General features: G+C 41.8%; 1 protein-coding gene and 1 non-coding gene across 2 annotated transcripts in view; one reads left to right on the plus strand and one right to left on the minus strand.

Moving 5' to 3' along the window:
* The first annotated feature begins 2,491 nt into the window (after positions 1-2,491).
* Positions 2,492-24,876, plus strand: part of CCDC14 (coiled-coil domain containing 14) — a 43,579-nt gene continuing 21,194 nt past the window's right edge. The window contains exons 1-9 of the mRNA XM_055129407.1: positions 2,492-2,684; positions 6,407-6,462; positions 6,941-7,013; positions 8,200-8,269; positions 8,359-8,472; positions 11,548-11,766; positions 11,865-11,959; positions 14,545-15,043; positions 19,086-19,227. Of these exons, the coding sequence (XP_054985382.1) occupies positions 2,655-2,684; positions 6,407-6,462; positions 6,941-7,013; positions 8,200-8,269; positions 8,359-8,472; positions 11,548-11,766; positions 11,865-11,959; positions 14,545-15,043; positions 19,086-19,227 (1,298 nt within the window). The 5' untranslated portion in view covers positions 2,492-2,654. The remainder of the gene's footprint in view (positions 2,685-6,406; positions 6,463-6,940; positions 7,014-8,199; positions 8,270-8,358; positions 8,473-11,547; positions 11,767-11,864; positions 11,960-14,544; positions 15,044-19,085; positions 19,228-24,876) is intronic.
* On the minus strand, positions 12,289-12,361 carry TRNAR-CCU (transfer RNA arginine (anticodon CCU)). The gene has a single exon. It is a non-coding gene; the product is annotated as a tRNA-Arg (tRNA).

The raw sequence follows: 24,876 nt of genomic DNA on the forward strand, positions 1-24,876 counted from the left end.
CTTGCCAGGCGCTGCCGTGCAGGCAGGGTACTCTCGATAGCTTGCCTGGCTCTTCCAGAGGGATGGAGGTTCTTAGGGAGGCCTCCAATCGCCCTTACAGGTGTTCCCATGGTTCACACCATATTTGAACCCTATCAAATATGGTTTGGAAATTATGGAAAATGGGTATGAAGTGTCCTATTGTGTGTCTGGAAAGTGGCCTGTATCGTGGCGGTGGCTGGGTAGTGGAGGTAGTGGAGGTCGGCCGATGAGGTATTTATCTGGCGTAGGTAGGGTAAGGCGTCTGGGCTTGGTCCCTGGGGCGCCAGAGATTGGAGGAGGCAGGCAGAGGATCTTGTTTCTGGGTCTCGTTGAGCCTGGAGTCCAAGGTCACAATGTTCTCCTTTACCTGGTTCTGTGGTACTTCACTCATGTGTGAGATTCAGCCCGAGTATCCAGAAAGTGGCCTGGAGCATGGCGGTGCCTGGGTAGTGGAGTTGATAAATATTTATAATTCAAATTTATTATTAACAAAGCTCCAGTATTAAAACCAATAAATATAAAAAATCAATCTTTGTGACAATTATTATTCTGATGCCAGGCTGTAAAGTCCTTCACTAAGAATTTATTAAATTGTTGCAAGTTGAGCCTTCTGTATTGTTTTTGTTTGTTGAGTTTAGTCTGCTTCTGTATTACTTTCCCATCTAATTTGGTGGGCTTGTCCTGGAATTTCAGTATTGAGGAATTGAGAGCTGTTGCATGGCTGAGAGATTTGTATATCTATGATCTGGGTCCATGGGTTGAGTTGGTGGTGGCTGTGGGGGGTGGGAATGATCACCGTGGTTTCTGGAAGTATGGGGGTGGACAGGAGGAGGTTACCCAGCCTGACTCTCTGCCTGGGTGCCGGATACCTGAATTTAGTCAAGTTTGGTATCATATCTCTGCCTGTTTTGATTATTTATTTCTCTGACTCATGCTTGAATTCTTTCCATTTGGGTTGAGTGAGCCTAGTTTTTGTATCAGGGCCTAAAGATCTTGGCACTGACTGGGGACATCCTGCAGCATATCAAAGGCTTGCAGCTCCTAGGAGAAGACTTAGAATGTAAGTTGAAATTAATTTCAGGTGATATTGGAGTACAGTCACAGCAAATTCAGTTACCGTGATATATATTCTTTCTGTTCTAATATATTTTACATAAATACACTGTTGGGAAAAATCTAGAGGGAAGTAGACTTCCAAAAGAAAATTGTAAAGAGTGGTAATACCAGAGCAGTGGAATTGATTGCAGGCTGTTTTTATTCTTGCTAATCTACACTTTTCTAAAACTGTGTTAAGAAAAATCAGACAGGTTTAAAAAAATAACGGAAAGTTTCACAATCAAATCTAATCAAAACTAAATATAGTACGTGCCTAATTTCCCCAAACCACGCTCAGGATGAGTATGTAACATACTGCTGGGCATTTTAATTCCTGGATTTTAATTTTCATTGAAATTGAGATTTTCTTAAAGGTAGCTTATTTTCTCATCTAAGAAAATGGAATCTATTGAGTTAATTTCTCCCAAATTTGATTTAAAAAACTAATTTAAAACTCGATAAATGCCTTAAAAACCAAAGACTAATTCTCATTTCCAGCATACCAAAGGTAAGATTATCGTGTCATATTTATTATAAGTAATTATCTTGACTATGCATGCGAGAGTAGACAACTATGCATGGAAACCAAATCTCAATTAAGGAGCATCATTCTAAATTCATGAGCCACGGTGAAGCTGTCATCAAAATTATGCAAAATTAACGAGATCCAGGGTTGTATTTTTTAATGAGAATTAAGAAGTCCAAGTCCAAAGAGCAAAACTGCAAAAAAAAAAGAAAATAGGAAAACTGCAAGCGCCTGAAATCTAAGCTCCTTCTCCCCTATCCCTTACTCTGGTCTGTCGAGTCCTTGATCTCCACTCCCTATAGCCTCAACAGGACTGTGAACCCCTTCCACTTGACCCCACCAGGGCTTCTGTTCTCTCTGGGGTTCAGGAATTTGGCTTTTAGGGTATGGTCTCTAGGCATCTCTTCCTGTCCCTGCCCAGGTCCCGTCCCCGCCTCCGGCCCCTCCCAAGCCCCGCCCAAACCCAGACTCGTCCAAACCCCGCCCTTCCCGGCCCAGGCCCGGCTCCAGCCCAGGCCCGACCCCACCTTGTCCCAGCCCCGCCTCAATCCCGCCCCGCCACGCCCATGCTACTCCCCGCCTATCCCAGCCTTGCTCTCCCCACCCTAGCTCCGCCCCTCCCAGACCCCGCCCCACCACGCCTCTCCAAGACCCCAGCCCTCCCTGGCCCTCCCAGACCCCGCCCAGGACCCCGCCCAGGACCCCGCCCCGCCCTGCCACGCCTACACCCGCCCCGCCCAGACCCCGCCCCCCACCAGACCCCGCCCTACCAGACCCCGCCCACCCTGTCCAAACCCCGCCCACCCGTCCGGCCCCGGTCCAGCCCCGGTCCCGGCCCGCCAGCCGGGGTCTCCCCACAGCCGCAGCCACTGTTGCGCAGCCCGCGGCGGGAGCTCGGGGCGTCCGGCGGGCTCCTGTCCGGAAGCGGAAGCTGGGGGCGGGGCCACGGCGCCGGTGGCGGTTGGTTCCGAGCGCCCGGTCGTGCGTCTGCGCTGCGCTGAGGCTGCGAGAGATGGTCAGGTCCGGCTCCCGACCCGGCCAGGTGAGGCCGGGGGCCCGGCGTGGCCCGGGAGGGCGGGGGCTCGGGGCGGCCGGAGCTCAGAACCGGGGCGTCCAGAACCCAGACTGCGGCGGCTGCAGGAAGGCTGGAGGCGGGGCCGGCGGCCGCCCCTCCGAGCGGGGGACCCCTCCCGCGCCCCCGGCCCGCGCCCCAGGCCCACACCTTGTGGGTGCCTGTCAGGGCCGAGGGACCCGGGCAGCGCAGGCTCCTGGAGCCCGGGGCGGCCCCTGGCGAAGGCGAGACTTCAGGGATGGAGTCAGCCGTGCCTCGTGTGGCTCCCCGGACCGCCTCTTTATTTATGTTGCTACGGGCTTGACCAGCTCACCCCACTGCTGTTCGCATTAACATGGTCTGACACTTTCGTTTCAAGACTTTCTGTGGGGATGTTGAGACCAGCCCCATCATAGAGAGTTTTCTTTTATGCTGCACGCAAAATAAGTGCAGTTAGCAAGGAGGGAAGGATAGTTTTCAGAGTCGTTGTCACAGATGCCGAGTTTAATATACTCTGCCACAACTGGTGGTGATGTTTAGCAAAGTAAAGCCCTCCTCATTACTCTGGACCACCTTTCCTGTTTCTATAACATGGGTACTAAAAATCTCAAAGGATGGGAGAGATTCAATGCAAGAATCCCCTAAAATACGTTTCACACAGCATGATGAGCAACAGAATTTAAGCCTTTTAGAAAGTTTATTTACTGTCTTATTAATGGTAAAGGAGGTCATGTTTAAGTAGCACTTACATTGCAAGTACTATTCTAAGTACTTTTACACATTATGTATTATTACTCAATCTGTACAATAACCCTTTGATATAGGCTATTATCTTTTGTAAATGAGGAAAATTGAGGCATGAATAGTTATTTACATAACTCTTGACTAGTTATAGAACTGATGAGCAATGGAGACAGGATTCGGATCCACATAACTGGAGCCAGATCATATTTTAAAATGTTACATTATATCTGGACTAGAGCAGTGGCACAGCAGGTAGGGCGTTTGTCTTGCACACGGCTGACCATCCCTCTCGGAGAGCCCGGCAAGCTACTGAGAGTATCCCGCCCGCATGGCAGAGCCTGGTAAGCTCCCCGTGTCATATTTGATATGCCCAAAACAGTAAAAACAAGTCTCACAATGGAGATGTTACTGGTGCCCTCTGGAGCAAATCAACAGTGCTACAGCGCTACATTATATCTAGTTGGATATATAATTTCAGGCTAGCTATCCCTTGGAAATCTAGGTTTGCACCAGAAATAACTCAGAGTGGATTAAGTAGAAATGAAAGGCTTTATACTCAAATTATTCTCAAAGTGTACTTTTATTTTGGGGGGGAATAAAGCTTTTAAGATAAACATACATGCTATCCGAGTGTGTCCCTATGAAATCTTCCGTAAGCTGGAATAGCATAAAGCAAACAAGCAATTGCTACTAATTTGTATGAAAAGATATTTGAATAGTCCCCGATAATCATAGCATAATATACCTGAAAACACATAAAGCCTAAAGTAATACACGCGGTAAATACAGAATGATGTGGTAAATTTGGAGCCTATGGAGAGTAGTTCTGGAGCACAGTTAGCAGATTACCGCCGCCTCTAATAGCTGCTGAATTCTAGCTATGTTCACTTTTTTTTTTTATCTTATCATGAAAGACAAAATCCTTGCATTTCTTGTGGTTAACAAAAACAGATATTAGTGTGAGTCTTTCATCCATCTGCTTTCAGGCAGTGGTAGTAAGGTAGGAGACAACGAGCAGGTTAAATACCAAACGCTTCCCTGCACGCCAAGGTAATCCAGTGGCACTGCTGTTAGTGTAATCCCACAACTGCACCAAAGTGTGCAGCCTCCAGCACATCTAGCCAAGGGTGTGCACAGCACAGCTAAGCGTGCAGGTGCCTCAGCCAGAGTGCGTGACTGCTGGGAAGAACTCTCAAGGGTGCAGCCCTCAGCAGGTGCTGCAGTGAAGTGAGCACCTCACCCAAATGCATAGCCCAGTCAACACAGCAATTACAAAGAGGGAATAAAATTAAACAAAAATAGGGGGTCTTGTTTGTTTGTTTGTTTGTTTGGCAATACCCAGCTGTTCTCAGGGCTTCCTCCTGGCTCTACTGGGAGATCACACCTGGCTGACCTGCTTGGGAAGCCAGGGATTAACCCAGGCAGGCTGTGTGCAAGCAAGTAGCACTACTGTCTGTACCATTGCTCTGGCCCCAAGTAGATTATTTTACAAGAGAGGAGATGTGGAGAAATTGGAACCCCTGTATACTCTTTTTTTTTCTTTTTTTCTTTTTGGGTCACACCTGGCTATGCACAGGGGTTACTCCTGGCTCTGCATTCAGGAATTACCCCTGGCGGTGCTCAGGGGACCATATGGGATGCTGGGATTTGAACCCAGGTTGGCCGCGTGCAAAGCATACGCCCTACCCGCTGTGCTATCGCTCCAGCCCTGAAACCCCTGTATACTCTTACTGGGCATGCAAGATAGTGCAGCTGCTATGAAAAGCCATATGGAAATGCTTTAAATAAAGAAAAATTGAACTGATGAACCTATGATCCTGCAGTTCTACTTAGTGGGCATTTGCCCTACAGTATTTAAAACAGGATCTTGAGATAACTGTACTCCCATGTCCATTACAACATTGCTTGCAGTCACCAAAGTGTGGGACCAACCTTAAGCATATGTGCTAGCCTCTTGCTTTATAAGCTGGAGACTAAGGTTCTCTTTAAGATGCAGGAGTGACCTCTGAGCACTACTGTGAGTGGCCCCACAACAAAAGAAAACAAAAAAGGAAAACTTGCCACATATATGCCATGAACTACTACTAAGCCTTAAAGTTAAGTTTTGCCATAGGCAACGTAAATGAATCTTAAGGATGCTAGGCTAAATGAATGTTCCACTCAAAGGCAAAGGAGGGCCAATATCACGACCACAGAGTGAGGAGCTTGTCTTGAGTGAGGCTGATCCTGCATTGATTTCCCCAGTACTGCATATGGTCTTCTGAATAACGTTTGTAGTGACCCCCAAGCACAGAGCCAGGTCTAGTGCTGTGCACTATGAGGTATGGCCCTCAAACCTAAAAACCCCAAACAGAATAGGGCAAAATGCCACATCTGTCACAATCAAGTTCATAGAAGCAGAGAGTAGAATATTAATTGCTAGGGACTAGAGAGAGGCTGTGAGGATGAATTGGCTAGGAGAGATCTTCTATACAATGTCACATAAACCACTGCTCTACAATAAAAGTTCGTATTAGGAGGTTAACATTGGAATATCACCCGATGTCTAGTAATGAAGGTTGGTGAAGGTTCCACAATAGGCGAATGGATTTAATGCCAGAGAATTGCACTTAAAAGTGAGGTTGTACTTAATTGTCTTAAAAGGGAGATTCAAGGGGCCGGAGCGATAGCACAGTGGGTAGGGCGTTCGCCTTGCACGCGGCCGACCTGGGTTCGATCCCCGGCATCCCATATGGTCCCCCAAGCACCACCAGGAGTAATTCCTGAGTGCAAAGCCAGGAGTAACCCCTGAGCATTGCTGGGTGTGACCCAAAAAGCAAAAAAAAAAAAAAAAAAGGGAGATTCAATACTGTGTTTACCATGGGTTATCAAAAAAGGAAACCATAATTCAGGTTTTTTACTAAGAATTCCTGAGAATATAACCTAAAACTATTTGTGCATCTGCTATAATAGAATTTATTTTGTTGTAGGTGGTACCTTCTGGAAAGCATACTGGACCTGGTAAATTGGGAAATGGAAAGAAAGGGTAAGTACTTAAAGGAGCTTACAACTTCAGCAAATAGCAAGAGATCGTTTTAGTTTTGGAGGCTGTGAACTGAAGGTTGCTGAGTCCAGAAAACCAGAAGAATCATAATCTTGGGAGGAACCTTTCCTGTTGTCCCATATTGATCATTTTAGTGTTTGAACAGTTTTATGATCTTCACAAAATACTTATATAAATCTAAATTATTCATGGTTGGTCAGTGTTTATTACTTTGGTTTGGGGCCACACCTGGCCTGGCAGTGGTCAGAGCTTACTCTTGGCCCTTATGCTCAGAGATCAGTTTTGCTGGCTTGGAAGTGTGCACAGCAAGTGTCCTCTCCACTGTCCTATTGCTCTGGGCCCAAGGACAAGTATTCTTTTAAAAATCTTTGGTGGGAAGAAAATGATTATTTACTAATACTTTGTGGGAAGAAAATTTTTTGGTATGATTTTTAACAATTGTGACAAATTTGTTTTCTAGTATCCACTTAAGAAAGGTAGCTCGTCTCAATGCTGATTCTGGCTGTCCCACCCATTCTGATTCAGAAAATCAGGTAAACTTGAACTGAATAAAGACAATATACCCTTTTTTTTTTTTTTTGAGTCACCATGAGATACAGAGTTACAAAGCTTATCGTGGTGAGATTTCAGTCATACAGTGTTTCAGCACCTATCCTGCCCGCCACCAGTGTGCATTTTCCACCACCAATGTCCCCTGTTTCCTTCCTACCACCCTCTCTCCATCCTGTCTCTATGGCAGGCTCTCTCCCTCCCTCCTTTCTTCCCTTGCCTCTTCCCGTCCCATCCATCCCTTCCAGCTTAGCTAAGTCGAACAGGGTCCCTGAGGTGAAGGGCAACGGGGTAAGGAGGACTGACAGTCAGTGCTCACGCAGCGTCTTTATTGAGCAAGCATCAGACTTTTTATAGGTCTCTAGAAGGAAACATACATTGAAAAAATATACAGGAATGTTCAAGATACATAAGTTTATAATGTACTGAGCTTCTAGACATCAATGATGTTTTTCTATAATTACATCTTTTCAACGTTATTTTCCCTGGTTATATATTGATAAAATTTAGCAACATATTCTGCCACCAGAACGAGGAAAGAGCGCGCTAGAAAAACAAGAAAGTCAGCCCTTAGATTGTGTAACCCTAAGACAGTGGTTTCTATAAACCAGCCTTTAGACAACACGTCCCCAGGACAAGAACTTTCTTAATATTAAACTAGCACAGGCTCCCAACACACTCTCTCTCCCTCTCTCCCTCCCTCCCTCCATCCCTTCCTCCCTCCCTCCCTCCCTCCATGTCTTTATCTCTCTCTCTCTCCACACCCCCTTTGGAATATACACTTATAATTAGTCTTTAGGTATACAATTTAAAGCAAGAGTAATAAATGCCCAAAGGAAGTGTGATGTCTTTTGTTTTAAAACATTGCTTGTTTCACCAAAAGGAAATTACGTCAGTATTTAGAAATGTTAAAACTTTGTATTTATTTTTCTGCATTAAAATTTCATGTTGAGGGGCTGGAGTGATAGCACAGCAGGTAGGGCATTTGCCTTGCACTCAGCCGACTCGGGTTCGATTCCCAGCATCCCATATGGTCCCCCAAGCACTACCAGGAGTGATTCCTGAGTGCATGAGCCAGGAGTAACCCCTGTGCATCGCTGTGTGACCCAAAAAGCCAAAAAAAAAAAAAAAAATTCCCGTTGAAATTTCTGATTGGCTTTTTCTTTGCAGAGTGAAGCTCCCCAAGGGCTTGATAGGTGTGCTGCTTTGCTGCGGGACATTTTAAGAAAGGAAGACTCAGGTTTTATTTTTTTAATTCTTTGTTGATCATCTTTCTCAATTTAGGACATTTCTTGGTGCTAATAATTTTTGTTTTAACTTTTAATCCAGAAATAGCATATTCTGAAAACAGAAATAACCCCAGACTTTTCGAAGGCAAAAGATATGGGTCTAAGAGGAAAGTGCATGAAAAATGTACTGTTCCTTTAGTCCGGAAAGAAAACTGTAAGTTTATTTTTTTGACTCGTCTAAATATGATCCTTAGTTCTGCTGGTTTGGGTTAATTAGCAGGGTTCTGTACTTGACCTTTCATTTTAATAATATATCGGTTATTATTATTATGGAATGTACATTTGTGCTTCTTTGTACAAATTCTAGTCACTGTATTTGTTCTAGTTTTCTATTGCACAGGATGTGAAAAAAGGAGAAATGACTGAAACTCAGAATGACAATATTTGGGAGGGGTGCAGAATCATCTTTGTTCTTTTTGCCACATTCACAAATTGATTGTTTATGTGTGTCCGTGTAGATACTGTCTTTATTTATATGTATATATCCAGAGTAAGTTGCAAGTAGATCAACTTGTTGAGCTGCATTGTTAAAACACATGATTCGTAAGCAGTTCAGTTTCAGGTTAGATAAGGAGAGCCTGCCACCAGTTGTACTGAGTGTAACTGAGAATATTTTACACTTCATGACTGACTGCTCATTTACCTGTGTGATACTTAAGCTGACAGTGTGGGATAAGCTACCGTTGACTATGCTGCCCTTTGGAGACTTTAGAAGAAGACAATCATAAAGGATTGGTCAAAGGCCTCACAGTGAGAAATAACCCAGGCAGGAATGAGAGTAGGTGTCTCCATGGTGTGGTGCCAAAGTAGCAGCAGTGTGGCTTCGATTCTGTTAGGCAGGGCCTCAAGGCCAGGAAATCACCTGGAGCACTAGCACTGGGTCCTGGGACTGAGAGAACTGAGAATAGGACATTCATTGGGCTGGAGATGAGTTCTAGATGGAGCTGGATGGTGAGTTAGAGAATTATGTCAAGGAAATAGCTTCCTAACCATCTTCCTAACCATCACATTGCTCTGGCCTGCTCTGTTACTCACCACTTGAAATGGAGCTGATACAACTAAATCTGTCTTTTAAGTGTTGGTTAAGTTAAATTTAAATTTGAAAATTGTTCCTTCATATATTAGAAAACTGTTGTGTGTTTGAAATAACTTGGGTATGTGAATCTACACTTTCAGCTAAAAGATCTAAATACAGAGTTTTGATGATAATTTAGTATCTAGATTGAAATGTGCTTTTTGTGCTAAAATATACATTAGGTTTATAATGTATATTAAATTAGGTTTATAAATGTGCTAAAATATACATTAGGTTTAGAACCTTAGTACAAAGAAAAACTTAAGACTTTTACATGAAATACATGTTTAATTATATATTTGGATATACTTATATAAAACATTATGAAAAAATTTGACTTTTACTTAATGTAGCTACCAGAAAATTTTATTGCACATTTGGTTTATGATTTATTTATTTACACTCCTGTGTCGGTTTATGTCTAATATAGGAATCATTGTACCGCAGCCGGTTTCATTTTATAGATTATATTTAGTTCATTTATTTTATAAACAAATTTTAATTGAAGCACACTGTATTAATTCATTTATGCACTTTCTGTGTCCCACGGGCAGAGTTGAGTAATTGTGATGACTGTTGGCCTTGTCTGCAAAGCCTGAGTACCAACTTTCTGGTCTTAAGTAGAAGTGTCCCGGCCTCTGGTCTGGACACTGACGGCAGCGGCCTGGTTCCTGGGGGCGCAGTGAGCAAGCAGTGGGGCAGTAGCATCGTCCCCTATTCCCGGGCCTTCCGGGGTTCCCTCTCAGGGCATGCTGTTTCCTGTCCAGGGCACCTTTCCTGAGGAACTCTTGAATGGACCTGCTGATAATGGTGCACAGAGGCCACTGGTCAGGTCCAGTTTAGCCAGATCCAGAGGGAGGTAGAGAGCCAGAAACAGATGATTATGCTAAAGTTAAGAGACTACAAGAAGGGTTATTTACAGAGGGACTCATTGCGAAGATGTGAGTGGGGTGCAGGGAACCACAGGCCTGGGGAAGAAGATGGTTCTGGAACTGAGAGAGACACAGGCTTGAGGAGCATTGAATGCTCCCGTGGGCCAGAGCCAGCCCAGGGTTCCCTGGAGGGAATGGGGGGAGGGAGTAAGCACCTCAGCCCCAGCTGCTGTTTCTTCCATCCCCCAGGAGCTCTGTTGGGTCAGACCCCACTAAAATGCTGCTGCTGCTGCTGTACAGATTTGGGGTTTGATTTTTATTCGTGTAAATTAGTGTTGAGAATACTGGCGGGAAAGGCAAGCCCCGGAGGCAGAGGGGAAGGGCTTCAGCAGAGCGTGAATGGCATACCTCAGCCTGAGTGTGGTTCTCTCCACGCCCACTGCCCAGGGTGTGGTCCCTTCAGGCCGAGGAGCAGGCGTTGATGTGGCTCAGAGGGAAATATCACCTTGTTTCTCAGGTGACTTCACTGTAAAGGCAGTTCTGAGAAGTGTCCAGGTAAAGAGCTTAGGTCAAGACAGTGTTTTCTTGGAACAGCCAAGACAGGCAGAGGCAGACGGGAGCCAGGAAAGATGGCTTTGTTTGGGGCTGGAGCAATAGCACAGTGGGTAGGGCTTTTGCCTTGCACGCGGCCGGCCCAGGTTCGATTCCCAGCATCCCATATGGTCCCCTAAGCACCGCCAGGAGTAATTCCTGAGTGAAGAGCCAGGAGTAACCCCTGTGCATCGCCAGGTGTGACCCAAAAAGAAAAAAAAAAAAGATGGCTTTGTTTGTTGCTGCTGTTCCCAGGACCCTGGTGGGGGAGTGAGTGAGCAGTGGAGAGTTTTATGGGTGTTTCTTCTGTGATATTTTTTTTTAAGAAAGGGTCAAGATGAAACCCCCTCCCTTTTTTTTTCTTTTTTATTGAATCATCGTGAGATTCAGCTTTCATGATTTTCAGTTTTTCAGTCATACAATGATCAGACACCCATCCCTCCACCAATGTACATTTTCCACCACCAGTATCCCCAGTATCCCTCCTTCCCCCCTCCTGCCCACCCCCTGCCTCTGTGGAGGTGCTTTTCTTCTTACTTTTTCTCTACTTTTGGGCATTATGGTTTGCAGTACAGGTACTGAAAGGCCCTTATGTATGATGAACTGAACTATCAGAATCCCTTTTTTCTTCTGAGATGATAAAAGTTTTGGAAGAACCATATTTTGAGAACTTGTTTTTCTTTCACGTTAGTATCTTTAGACAATAAGAAACAGATACTTAAGGAAGCTTCAAGTGATAGAGATTCATCAGATGTGGCACAAAATCAGTCCTTGCAAGATCATTATAGGATGTATTCACCTATCATCTACCAAGCCCTCTGTGAGCATGTGCAGACACAGATGTCATTGATGAGTGACTTGCCCACCAGGACCTCTGGAAGTTCCTCTCTACCTTGTCATACTGTGTCTGGTTAGTATGAGAAAATGCTTGCATAGAAACTCTTAGTTGCCTGTTATTAGACAAGCAGTATGAAACATGAATGATTTTTTTTTCTCTTTACCTTTTAGAAACTCAGGCAACTCCACGGTCTTGCTCTGGCTTATCCACTGCTGTCCCAGTCTGGTTTCCTCAGCAGCCACCCTGCCCTCAAATGGTCCACACTGTGGGTACACTAGATAAACTATCCAAGTAATTACTTGCTTTTAGAAATTATTCTGAAGAGACAGAATTGAATGTACTGATTGTATCTTAATGCTGACAGTAAAGATCAATTGCTTATTCAAGATAATTTTTTGGTTTCTTTTTTTTTTTTGGGGGGGGGTCACACCCGGCGATGCACAGGGGTTACTCCTGGCTCTTTCACTCAGGAATTACCCCTGGCAGTGCTCAGGGGACCATATGGGATGGTGGGATTAGAACCTGGGTCGGCCGCGTGCAAGGCAAACGCCCTACCCGCTGTGCTATTGCTCCAGCCCCGAAACGCAACCCCTGTACCCCGGGTGGGACTCGAACCCACAATCCCTGGCTTAGGAGGCCAATGCCTTATCCATTAGGCCACCGGGGCTGACTGGTTTCTTTTTTATTTTTTAAATTTTTTATTAGAGAATCACTGTGAGGTACAAACTTACGAACGTTTGTGTTTGCATTTCACTCATACAGTGATTGTTTACCCATCCCTCCACCAGTGCCCATTCTCCTCCACCAATGATCCCAGTATCCCTCTCACCACCCCCACCCCATCCCCCACCACCCCACCCTGCCTCTGTGGCAGGGCATTCCCTTTTGTTCTCTCTCTTTTTGGGTGTTGTAGTTTGCAGTAGAGGTATTGAGTAGCCTTCATGTTTGGTCTATAGTCTACTTTCAGCTCTCATCTTCCAACCTGAATGGGTCCTCCCAACATATTCTACTTGGTGTTCCCTTCTCTATCTGAGCTGCCTTTTCCCCCAGCATGTGAGGCCAGTTTCCAAGCTGTGGGGCAGACCTCCTGGTTCTTATCTCTCCTACTTTTGGGTGTTAGTTTCCTATTCTGTTATTTTATATTCCACAGATGAGTGCAGTCTTTCTATGTCTGTCTCTCTCTTTCTGACTTATTTCACTCAACATGATACTTTCCATGTTGATCCACTTTTATGCAAAGTTCATGACTTCATCCTTTATAACAGCTGCATAATATTCCATTGTGTAGATGTACCAAAGTTTCTTTAACCAGTCATCTGTTCTTGGGCACTCAGGGTTTTTCCAGATTCTGGCTATTGTAAACAGTGCTGCAATGAACATGTAAGTGCAGATGTCATTTCTACTATACTTTATTACATCTCTGGGATATATTCCCAGAAGTAGTACTGCTGGGTCAAATGGAAGCTCAGTTTCTAATTTTTTGAGAAGCGTCCATACTGTTTTCCAAAAAGGCTGGACCAGTTGGCATTCCCACCAGCAGTTAAGGAGAGTCCCTTTCTCCCCACATCCTCGCTAATACTGGTTACTTTTGTTCTTTTGGATGTGTGCCAGTCTCTGTGGTGTGAGATAGTATCGTTGTTGTTTTGATCTGCATCTCCCTGATGATTAGTGATGAGAAGCATTTTTTCATGTGTCTTTAGGCCACTCGGATTTCTTCTTTAAGAAAGTTCTGTAGAAAATCTTTAATCTTTATTAAGGACAGTTCTAAAGGGGCATGAGAAAGACCAATTAAAAAACAGAAGTTATCTATAACCAGCACCTGAGCACAATTGCTGTTAATTGATAAAGCATTTTTCAATCATTGGGTTCTTTGCATACGTTTCATTTTCAAGTTTTTATTTGCTAAGTTTGTATCATTTAAAATATATATAATTAAATCTTACATAGCTTTATTGCTTCTTTCATTTAATATCTTATTGTAAACATGTTTTTCTTTTACAGTATGTTTTTTAAATTTTTAATAAGTTCCTAATATTCTAGTGTATATCTATGTCTGTGTAAACTACTCCCCTATGGTTAGACATTTAAGTAACAGCTAGGATATTTACTACCATAATAGTTCTGGAAGAATTTGATGCTTTTTGTATGTTTGAGGTTATTTTTTTACAGGGTCATTTCTTAAAGTGGAAGTGCTTTTAAGCCCAAAGTGGGCTAATTTTTAATGTCTTAAAACTATATGTGGTATTTACATATTTAGCCATGGCTCTATAATGTTTCCACATTGCAAACGGAGATGATTAAGTTGTTGTTGTTGTTTTTTTAAACAACAGTAATGGGGCTGGAGTGGGTACAGTGGGTAAGATGCTTGCCTTGCATACGGCCAACACAGGTTCAAGCTCAAGCATCCTGTATGGTTCCCTGAACACCACCAGGAGTTATTCCTGAGTACTGAGCCAGGGTAACCCCTGAGCATCTCTGGATGTGCCTCCAGAACCAAAGGGGAATAAAAACCACTTTAGGAGCTGGAGAGATAGTATAGTAGGTAAGGGGATTGCCTTATATGCAGCTGTACATATGGTCCCATGAGCATTGCCAGAAGCAGTACCTGTGTGCAAACTGGAGTAAGCCCTGAACACAGCCAGGTGTGGCCCCAAACAAACAAAAGATTAAAAAAAATTAATACTGTGCTGAGGAGAAATCCAGCATATTAGTGGTAATCTATAACTCCATCCTTCTAAAGTCATTTTCTAATATTTCTGGCTTGAGCTTATTATAGCTAATGTCTACGTGTCAGTGCTTACATTTTTTAAGATTTACCTTGTATTTGTGGTTTTGTCTTTTTTACTGTAGGAAGTTCAGACTGATGATGACAACTGTTTTTCATCACAAACCAAGACACTCTCTGTGAACTCTACTGATATTCTGAGAAACTCCTTCAATTCTAGCTTTGGAGTTCCATGTGGGTTTCCTAAGATGGACAAACCAGCTCCTCCTGCGTTTACTAATGGAACTCTGCCACAGCAAGAGGTTCCCAGGGAACCAGATCTACTGAAGTGTCTCCAAACATACATTAATTTGTTACGTTCACATGGAAAAGAGAGCCAACCAGATAATCAGGTACCAGGAAGTCCTACTCTGTCACAACCAACTTTCTTGGCTGTGGATGAGGAAAAAAGTGCCAGAGAAAAAGTTGGAGAGATCACAAGTGAGGGAAAGGATTTAAATACACATATGCAAGATTCGAGAATGAAGGATTTGCAGAAGGCAAAAAACGTGTACCAGTGTGCTGAAGAAATTAGAACTGTAAAATATCTGTTGGGAGAGCTCAAGGCCCTGGGAGTAGAACACGGTAGATCAATATTTTCTTTCTAATTTTCTGAAGCATGGAGTTAATTCTAAATGACAACATCATATTATTTAGCTGTTAAATTTAGAGTGATTGACATGGAATTTGTGGCATTCTTCCACACATGCATGTTGAGCTAAGAAGGAAATTGGTTCTGCTTGTTTTATTGTTTTAAGTTTTGGTCCTTTATTTTCCATGGATTTAAAATGTGCTAGGAAATAGCAGGCAGTGTTTTAATTGCAGGTGTGTATTCTCTTTGGTTCAAAGGAACTTTGAAAAGATTCCATGGAAGAGAATTTGTAGAGATAAACTTTTAAAGGTTAGAGGATTAGCTGCCTAGATGATTAGCTCCCTAGAATAAACTCATAATTTTTCCTCTATTAAATAGTGGCAGAGATGGTCTTCCCAACATTTCTTTCATAACCAAAAGTTAAAATGTATAACAAAATGAGTAACAACTCATTGGTTACTTTTTAGAGAAGAGAAGTAACTTTTTAATCTCTCAGTTTAGTTTAATTATCTTCGTTATTGTCATTATTAAAGAAATTATGAAGAAAAATGTTTTAGCACATCCCCAATCCTAGAAAATACATTATCAAGAAAAATATTTTAGTTGAATTTATGAGTATTTTGGCCAGATCATGTTCATTTTTATGTGTGTTTATATTTTACTTAATTTTATTTTATGATTATTATTTTTTCTTTTGCTTTTTGGGCCACACCTGGCGATTACTCCTGGCTCTGCACTCAGGAATCACTCCTGGTGCTCTGGGAAATGTATGGGATGCTGGGAACCCGAGTCAGCCATGTGCAAGGCAAACGCTATACCTGCTCCAGCCTCTGTCACTGTCACTGTCACTCTCATCCCGTTGCTCATTGATTTGTTCGAGCGGGCACCAGTAACGTCTCTCATTGAGAGACTTATTGTTACTGTTTTTGGCATATCCAATACGCATGGGTAGCTTGCCAGGCTCTGCTGCGCCGGCTCAATACTCTCGGCTCTCTGAGAGGGGCGGAGGAATTGAACTCGGGTCAGCTGCGTGAAAGGCGGAAGCCCAAACACTGTGCTATCGCTCCAGCCTCTGTGTTCATATTTTAAACAGTGGCTTTTGCTTGGAGTAAACTATAGATTTGTCATTTTTTGTAACACAGTAGTTCATTATGGAAACTCTGAATACTTGATGTTTGCAGACTGCTAAAAGGAGATACTAAATTTTAAAATGTATCTATAGGAATATGGCACTATTAATCCCAGGGGTTTAATATATTGAAACTTTGGTGGCATTCCAGGTGTAGCCAGTGGTAGAACAAGTGCTGAATATGGGTAAGACCCTGGATTTGATCACTGGGCCACACCAAAAAAAAGGCATTTTTAATTTGTTTGTTAAACAAATACACTAACAATAATGATACGTTAATAATAATACTATTGTCTGCCATTACTGAACACTTACCATGTTGTTGGCATTGTGCTAAGTGTTTTTACATGCATTTTCTTACTGAATGAATCCTTACATTGATTCTCTGAAGTAGTTACTCAACCATTTTACAGGTGAGGAAATTGAGACTCGTTTAATTCTTTTGGAAGCCCTGTGAGGTACTCTTGTTATCTTTTAATATATAGAAATTTAGGCTGCAAGCTGTAGGTCTTCTGACTAACATGATGTTGCTGGCTCTGATGGAGCCTAGACCACTGGCTCCAGCACTTGCCAGAAGAACTGCTCTACAGAGGCTGGGGAGAGGACTGCAGAGTGACTGGCACAGTCATTTACTCTGCGCCTGTGTTTTTTATCTATGAACATTAAAGTAATCTATTGTGGTTTTTTTTCCTTTTTGGGTCACACCTGGCGATGCTCAGGGGTTACTCCTGGCTCTGCACTCAGGAATTACTCCTGGCAGTGCTCAGGGGACCATATGGGATGCTGGGAATTGAACCCCGGTTGGCCGCATGCAAGGCAAACGCCCTACCCGCTGTGCTATCACTCCAATCCCATCTATTGTGTTTTGTAATTTATAACATATTTTCTAGGGTTGGGGATATGATTTAGCTGTGCAGTGCTTTCCTTGCATGTGTGAGGCCTTGGGTTTGAGTCCCAGCATTGCCCAAAATAATAAAATAAATAATAGGAAAATAAATAGAACATGTTAGATGTTAGCTAATATAAAAAATGTTTTTAGTTCAAAGAAAATTTTAGTGGAAATTTGGGGGGGAAATAAAAGATTAAAAATCCACCCTCTACCCATATCTACTTGCCCCCTCCAAAAATCCACTCGTCACAGTCTATAAATGTGGTTTTGGTTGCACGCACTCTCTGACCTACCACAAGTGTTGGGTGGATCAGGCCTAAATGTGGCTTATTTAATGCAAATCAAGGGGCCAGCATCAGTGAAATAAGCTGTGGCTCATTGTATTAACCCTACAGTATAAAATTAAATGAACCCTTGATAGAAGTCCTTTTCCTTGATATTTTGTCAAATTAAATCATCCAAAGTGAATTATTTGCTCATGCCAGGATCAAAGGTTTTGTTGTAAATGCCAATATTATGTACCCATTGTAGTCATTTGGTAAATGTGGCCAAGAGGTTTGTGTAAACTATCTTTCTACTATACTCTGTCACCAAAAAAATGAATAATTCTTTGATTTAAGGCTAATTTTAATTTGATTAATTTAATTCTAAATAAGCAAATGTAGGAAAGGGAGAAATAGATTTTTTAAATAAACATATAGTTGAATGTATAGAAAATTACACAAATTTGAATATTTCCTTTTATATTCATGAATAACCTCATTTAAAAACAGGTTACACTTTGGGGCAGGAGCTTTGGTACACTGGGCAGTGTGCTTGCCTCGTACATGGCCAGCCTGGGTTCAAACCCTGGCAGCCCATATGGCCCCCCGAGCACCACCCAGAGTGATCCCTGAGCACCACCAATGTGGCTGAAAAACCAAAAACTAAAATCCAAAATCACTTATGTTTACTCTAATGGTGACAGGGATGGAGGATCAGGGGTCCTTGATGGTGTGGGGGGCGAAGGCTTAGTAACTTTTTTTTTTTTTTTTTGAAAAAAATGAGAAAATTCAACAATTTATGATGTAATAAGAAATAACTCCATGAATGTGATAAAGATATTTAAATACATATAGATACCATTATACTTTTTTTTTTTTTTTTTTTTGTAAAATATTTTTTTTTATTTTTTTATAGTTTATTTTTAATTAGTGAGTCAACGTGAGGGTACAGTTACAGATTTATACATTTTTGTGCTCATGTTTCTCCCTTACAAAGTTTGATAACCCATCCCTTCACCAGTGCCCATTCTCCACCACCAGTAAACCCAACATCCCACCCCCCCTTCCCAGTCCCGTCTCCCCCCACCCCACACTGCCACTATGGCAGGGTATTCCCTTTTGTTCTCTCTCTCTGATTAGGTGTTGTGGTTTGCAATAAAGGTGTTGAGTGGCCATTGCGTTCAGTCTCTAGTCTATATTTGGCCCGCATCATCTTTCCCCCACATGACCAACAACCACATTTTACTTGCTGTTCCCTTCTCTGAGTTGCCCAGGATGAGAGAACAGCCTCCAAGGCTTAGTAACTTTGATGCTGTTCAACCATGTTACCTAACCTAGGACAGAAAACTCAGGGCTGGAGAGAGATCAGTGGGTATGGCTTGCACTTCATGTGCCTGACCAGGGGTCAGCTTCTCACACTGAGTGTGATTCCCTGAGCACCACTAGGAGTGACCCCTGAATTTAGAGCCAGGAGTAAGCCCTGAACTTTTCTGGGTGAAGCCAAAAATAAAAATAATAATAATAATAATTATAAAAAATTTAGAGGGCCAGAGAATTTAAGCAGTAACACAAACCATGCATGTATCAGGTCTGCACTTAATCCCTAGCACTGTTTATTTCCCCAAGCACCTTTGGGAGTGACCCCAAGTACTGAGCCAGGCGTGGTTCCTAATCGCTGCTAGCTTGTGGCCCCCAAAACCAGATCAAACCAGATGAAAATTTATAGTAGAATTATTTTTTCCTCTGACTTTTAGGGGATACAGAAATTCAGAGACTGATTACAGAATTGGAGGCATGTATATCTCTGCTTCCAGCAATGCATGAAAACAAAAGTACTCAAGTTGAAATAGCAATGGCTGTACAACCATTGAGAAGTGAAAATGCTCAGTTACGCAGGTAAAAATTGTTCACTGAATATTTTTTTTTCCATACAGAGATGTCTCATGGCCAACACAAAGGGGCCAAATGAGATGTCAAAGTCTCCAGAAGGGAAATATATTTATTGTCTTACTTTTTCTGCCTTTTTTTCCATTTTCCAAATCTTAACACCTTTTTGTCTTTAATTACTTCTGCATATTGTTCCTCATCTATTTTTCTAACCACTATTATCACTTGGTAGTGTGTAGAGAAAATAAAGTATTCAGACTATTTATCAGAAGAGGCAGTTTGAGCCAACCATAGCAAGATCAAAGATATCAGGAGCATCCGATAGCAAAAGTTTCTTACACTAAGACCCTCACAACACCCCAGTTTCTCACCAGATGACTCAAGAATTAGTTATGATGAAGTCATTGTTTTCCAGAAAAAGAAAATGGGGATATGTCACACCAACTCTTATTGATACTCTCCATGTCTGTCCATGTGTAAGCAAATTTCATGACTTCATTTTTCCTAACAGCTGCATAGCATTCTATTGTGTACCATAGTCCTGTCGTTGCTTTGTCTACTCATCTGTTCTCAGGCTTGTTTCTAGCTTCTGGCTGTTGTGTGTTGTGCTGCAATGAACACAGGTGTGCAGATGACCTTCCTACGTTGTGGTTTGGGCTCCGAGGGTATATTCCCAGGAGCAGTACTGCTGTGTCTTAATGGAAGCTCAATTTCTAGGTTTTTAAAACTTTTTAAATTTTAGCACTTGAAATAAACATACATATTTTATATTTTTTATTTTTTTATTGTTTTTATTCCCACATTATTTTTTTTAACTAAAGCACTAATTTACGAAGTTATTCATAGTTGAATTTCACTAATGTTCCCAGGTTCCCTCCGACATTCGCCCGTCCCCCACCCCACCTGCCCTCTTGACAGGCCCTTTCTAAGTTTGGGTCTCTTGATTTTAGTGTTGTTGACTCTGTAGTTGGGATATTTGGCTCTCTCATTCCTCAACACCGCCTTTGTAGCTGACTCCCCTGACTTGACCCCCTTCTCATATGTTCCTCCCCCTTCTCTCCTTATCCTTCCTATACTCTGGGAGAAGGTTGATCAGGGCATTTCCCTTTGTTTTTTCTTTTTATTCGGGGGGGGGGGTTACACCCAGCAATGCTCAGGGTTTACTCTTGGCTCTCATCCCCCTTTAATTTTTTTTGGGGGGTGTCATACGAAGTGATGCTCAGGGGTTACTCCTGGCTCTGTACTCAGGAACTACTCCTGGCGGTGCTTGGGGGCCATATGGGATGCCAGGGATTGAACCCACGTCAGCCAGGCAAGGCAAACGCCCTACCCTCTGTGCCATCACTCTGGCCCCAGGGCATCCCCCTTTAAACCATTGCTTTCCCTCATTCAGTTATTATAAATACCACATACAAATGACATCATCCTGTGTTTATTCTTCTTCTGGCTTCTCAATTTCTAGTTTTTTTGAGGAAAGTCCATATTGTTTTCCAGAAGACTGGACCAATCAGTGTTCCCAGCCCTTTCTCTCTGGATCCATGCTACCACTGGTTATTCTTTTTGATGTGTACCAGTCTCTGGCGTGACATCTCATCATTGTTTTGACTTGCATCTCCCTGATGATTAGTGATATGGAGCACTTTTTTATGTGTGTTTTGGCCATTTGTATTTCTTCTTTGAGGAATTATCTGTTCACCTCTTTCCCCGTTTTTTATGGCAGTGTATATTTGTTTTGGAAAGTTCTGCTAGTGCCTTATGTATATGGAATATATACTCCTTATCAGATGAGTGTTGGGTAAATAATTTTTTCTATTCCATGGCCTGTGTTTGTATCCTGGTCATAATTTCCTCTGGGAAAACTCAGAAGCTTCTTAGTTTTGTGTAGTCCCATTTGTCTTTGCTCCCGCTTGTTGGTCAGTGGTGTTTCATCCTTGAAACTGTCTTTTGGCTTTAGTGTCAGGGACAGTTCTGCCTGTTTTCCTCTACGTACCTTACGGATTCAGTCTTACATCAAAGTCTTTAATCCATTTTGATCTGACTTTTGTGCAATGCGTTAGGTCCAAGTTATTTTTTTGCATGTAACTAACCCGTTTTCCCAAAATAGTTTTATTTGGGTCTCTCTTAGCAGGCACCCCTTTGGGCCTCCTGGATCTGGGTGCATGCACTCTCAGCTCTAGAACTTCTCAGCAGTGCCTTTGACTGTTCTTCTTGTTCTCTAGGACCGATGATTCTTATGTTGTTCTTCTTGAATTCATCCCAAAGTTCTCTTTGTCATCTGTTGATTTCTGGAGATTTTCTGCACCTCGTGTTGGAGCTCACTGTGTCTGTCCCCAGCCTCTGTCACTCTACTGCTGAGGCCTCTCAGGAGTTTGTCATTTCACCTGCCAAGTTTTTCAGATGTGTCATTTCTTTTATAGTTTCTTCATTTCCGCTCTCATACCCTCTTGTGTTTTATTGGTGGTTTGTTCCATTGGTTCTTTGAGCTTCTCATACATTTCCATGATTCCTTATCAGAGGTTTTGTAGCTCTTCCATGCTGGTTGAGTCTATCTGGCAAGCATCTTCATTCATTTAGCCGGGTGGAGTTTGCACAGCTTTACCACTATAACTTTTGCAGAGTCTGGAGTTGTTTCTTGTATGTTTTTGTGTGGTAGTTTGGATGTTTTTGTAGTTCCCGGGGAGTTATAAAGAGGTGAAGAAAAGAAAAGATGTGAAGCCATCCTGCACTCCATGGTCTTCTAGGTGAGGGCAATCCTCACCTGTGGGGACAAAGTGTTGATTCTGAGTAAAAAGTGGGGCCTGTATGTTGCTGTGCCTCCTCACTTACCTGGGACTGGGGCTGCTGTACTTAAATTTTTGGCTAAAATGAGGCTATGGTCTTACCTCATATTTTAGGGCTTGGGTCGTAAAATTGTCCCATACTTCCAAAGACCCCAAAGGAAAGGGTGAACCTGATGTCAGTGAGTATCAGCACAGTCAGACATGGACAAAAATTTACTTAAATTATTAAATGTAATAATTTGTGCCATATTTGGAATTTGAGTCTTGATTTATTTAGGCAAGAGATAAATCAGATATCTAATCCTGTGATTCAGAAATTACTTATATATTATCAATAATATCCTAACTAAATGTTCTCAGTGATGTTCAAGGCCATCATTCTTTGGTCATGTATGTTTTCAGCATCTTTGCAGAGAATTGTATTGCATTTTCAGGTGTCTCTGTAGCACTGAGTGTGATCTTATCCTGAGAGGGCATTATAGCTACATGTGTTATAAATATTATGCAGGTGGGACCTGCAGAAACTTGCATGGACATTTGCAAGAAATTACAAAGCAATAAAAGTAAATATCTGCTTGAAATTTGGTTATGGAGCTTGCAAAGCCAACCCAAGTGGATTGATTGATTTATTTACGGTTATTTTTCTAAAGATGATTAGTCTCTAGAAACTATGATATATGCTCGGTTTTTGGCTTTCATTTCTAATAAAACTGCTTTCATTCCTGACCTAAGGGAGCCCTACAGTAGCACTGAATTTCATATTCAAAAGCAACTACAAGTAATAATGTTGACAGCACTACTTTATCTAGGTCATCTCTTTAAACTATTTCAACAGTACTGAGTGAGGTAGGTATCATGTTATTTTCATTTACAGATAAACCAAGGCACAGGGCTGTTCTGTAACTTGTCTAAGATTGCATACCTACTGAGTGAAATAGACAAAACGCAAATCATGGCAATTTGATTTTAGACCACATTGATCTTAATCTCTATATTTCTTCATTGCCTCTGTTCAGAGGCAATGAGATGGATTTTTTGGTAGATGCGGTAGTAGAGATGAATGTACTTACATTTTAGCTTTTAGGTATATTTTTATAGAAGAAAATATTTTACAAATATAAATAATAAAAACAAGTGAATATATTTCACTAGTATAGTTGTTAATTTTTTTTTTAACAACTGGGTGGGGTCACACCTGGCGATGCTTAGGGATTACTCTTGGCTCTGAACTCAGGAATTACTCCTGGTGGTGCTTGGGGGACCATATGGGATGCTGGAAATCGAACCCGGGTTGGCCTTGTGCAAAGCAAAGGCCCTACCCACTGTGCTATTGCCCCAGCCCTTGCTAATGTGTTTTTATGTAAGCACACCGACCTTGATCTCAGAATATTATGTTTTTATATTGTTTAAATAGTTTAATGTTGTAGAAATATTAATAATTCTTTTTTCTTTCCATACCCTAGAACAGTTTAGAGTTGCTTTAATAGCTAATTTATAAGCCACTTAAGAAAATGAGACCACTAAATCGGTCCAACCTCTTTTGAATGTTTTAAAAATATTTTATGTCTAACCTAATTCTTTAGTCTTGGCACCAGAGACTTTTGGCTCAATTTTTCTTAGAGGACAAAGGTCATATGTATGTTCTTACCACTGTTCACTTGGTCTTCTAAGTATGAAATAACACATTTGTCAGAATTCTCTTTTTAGCATAATGTGGTTCCCAGCAGAAGTGTGGGAGTTTTCCACCTCTTTGATAATCTTTTTTTGAAAGAATTATCCATAATCTTTATTATAAATGAATGTTGGGAGTCATATGTTCATCAAAAGTGTTTTTCAGCATTTTTAATCAAAAACTTTCTTTTTTCTTTTTTTGGTAGGATATTTAGATGGTCAACATTTCTTTGTAGCCAGAAGTGACATTTCTGGACTTCATTGAGTTTATTGCCCTCTTGTGGCAAAAAAAAAAAAACACAGCTAGGTATATTACGTTATTATGTTATTTGAACTTGAATATTTTTAACTGGAGGTTTTTTATACGGGACTCCTTATGCATATTCAACATCTAGCCTAGCTGAGCTCTATCTGCCCACTCTGTGTATAGTTACACATTAATTATCTCTCCAAAATCCCTGGCACATTTGTAAGCTTCTTTGATGGAGATTGGGGGAGGTTAAGTTCCAGTTAAGCATCAACAAGCAGGGTCAGAGAGATGGAACAGGGAGTAAGGCAGTTGTGCAGGTTACCCTGGTTCAGTCCCCAGCACCACATGTGATACGCCACATATTACCACATGCTTGCCAGGTGTGACCCTAAAACAAAACAAAAAAACAGACAACAGAGAAAAGAATTATCAGGCTAGAGAGTACCTTAATCCTTATGGACTAAGTTTCATGACTGCTTTCTAGTTTTAGACCCAAATATGTATTCACATGGGACAAGAGAAAAATGAAATGGAAGTGAATAAAAGGAGACAGGTGGGCATTAGGTATTTGAATTGATAATTTGACAGATAGGATCTTAATTTGGATTTTTAGACATGCTGACTATGTTATTTAGACTATCTGGAGATATGTATGTCATAATTAGAGCATAGAAGTAAATTTGCAGATATAAACTTGGAAATTAGCATTTTTATTTGTTTTTTTTTAATACATTTGACACTGTTCAGAGGCAGTCATTAAAAGCAAGCGTTTGCTATGAGAACATAATTGTAAACTTAATAAGATAATGTACAGTGTGAACATAGATAAGGGTAGATTTCTGTAGAAAAATAGAATTTCAAGGAAAGGGCAGTAGAAGAGGAGCCTGTGAAAGAATGCGAGAAGGAAACCTAGAGATAAAGCTCAGTGGCGTAAAACACTTACGCCTTGAAAGTAGA

The sequence above is a fragment of the Sorex araneus genome, chromosome 2, assembly GCF_027595985.1.
Source record: "Sorex araneus isolate mSorAra2 chromosome 2, mSorAra2.pri, whole genome shotgun sequence".
In the NCBI taxonomy this organism is placed as follows: domain Eukaryota; kingdom Metazoa; phylum Chordata; class Mammalia; order Eulipotyphla; family Soricidae; genus Sorex; species Sorex araneus.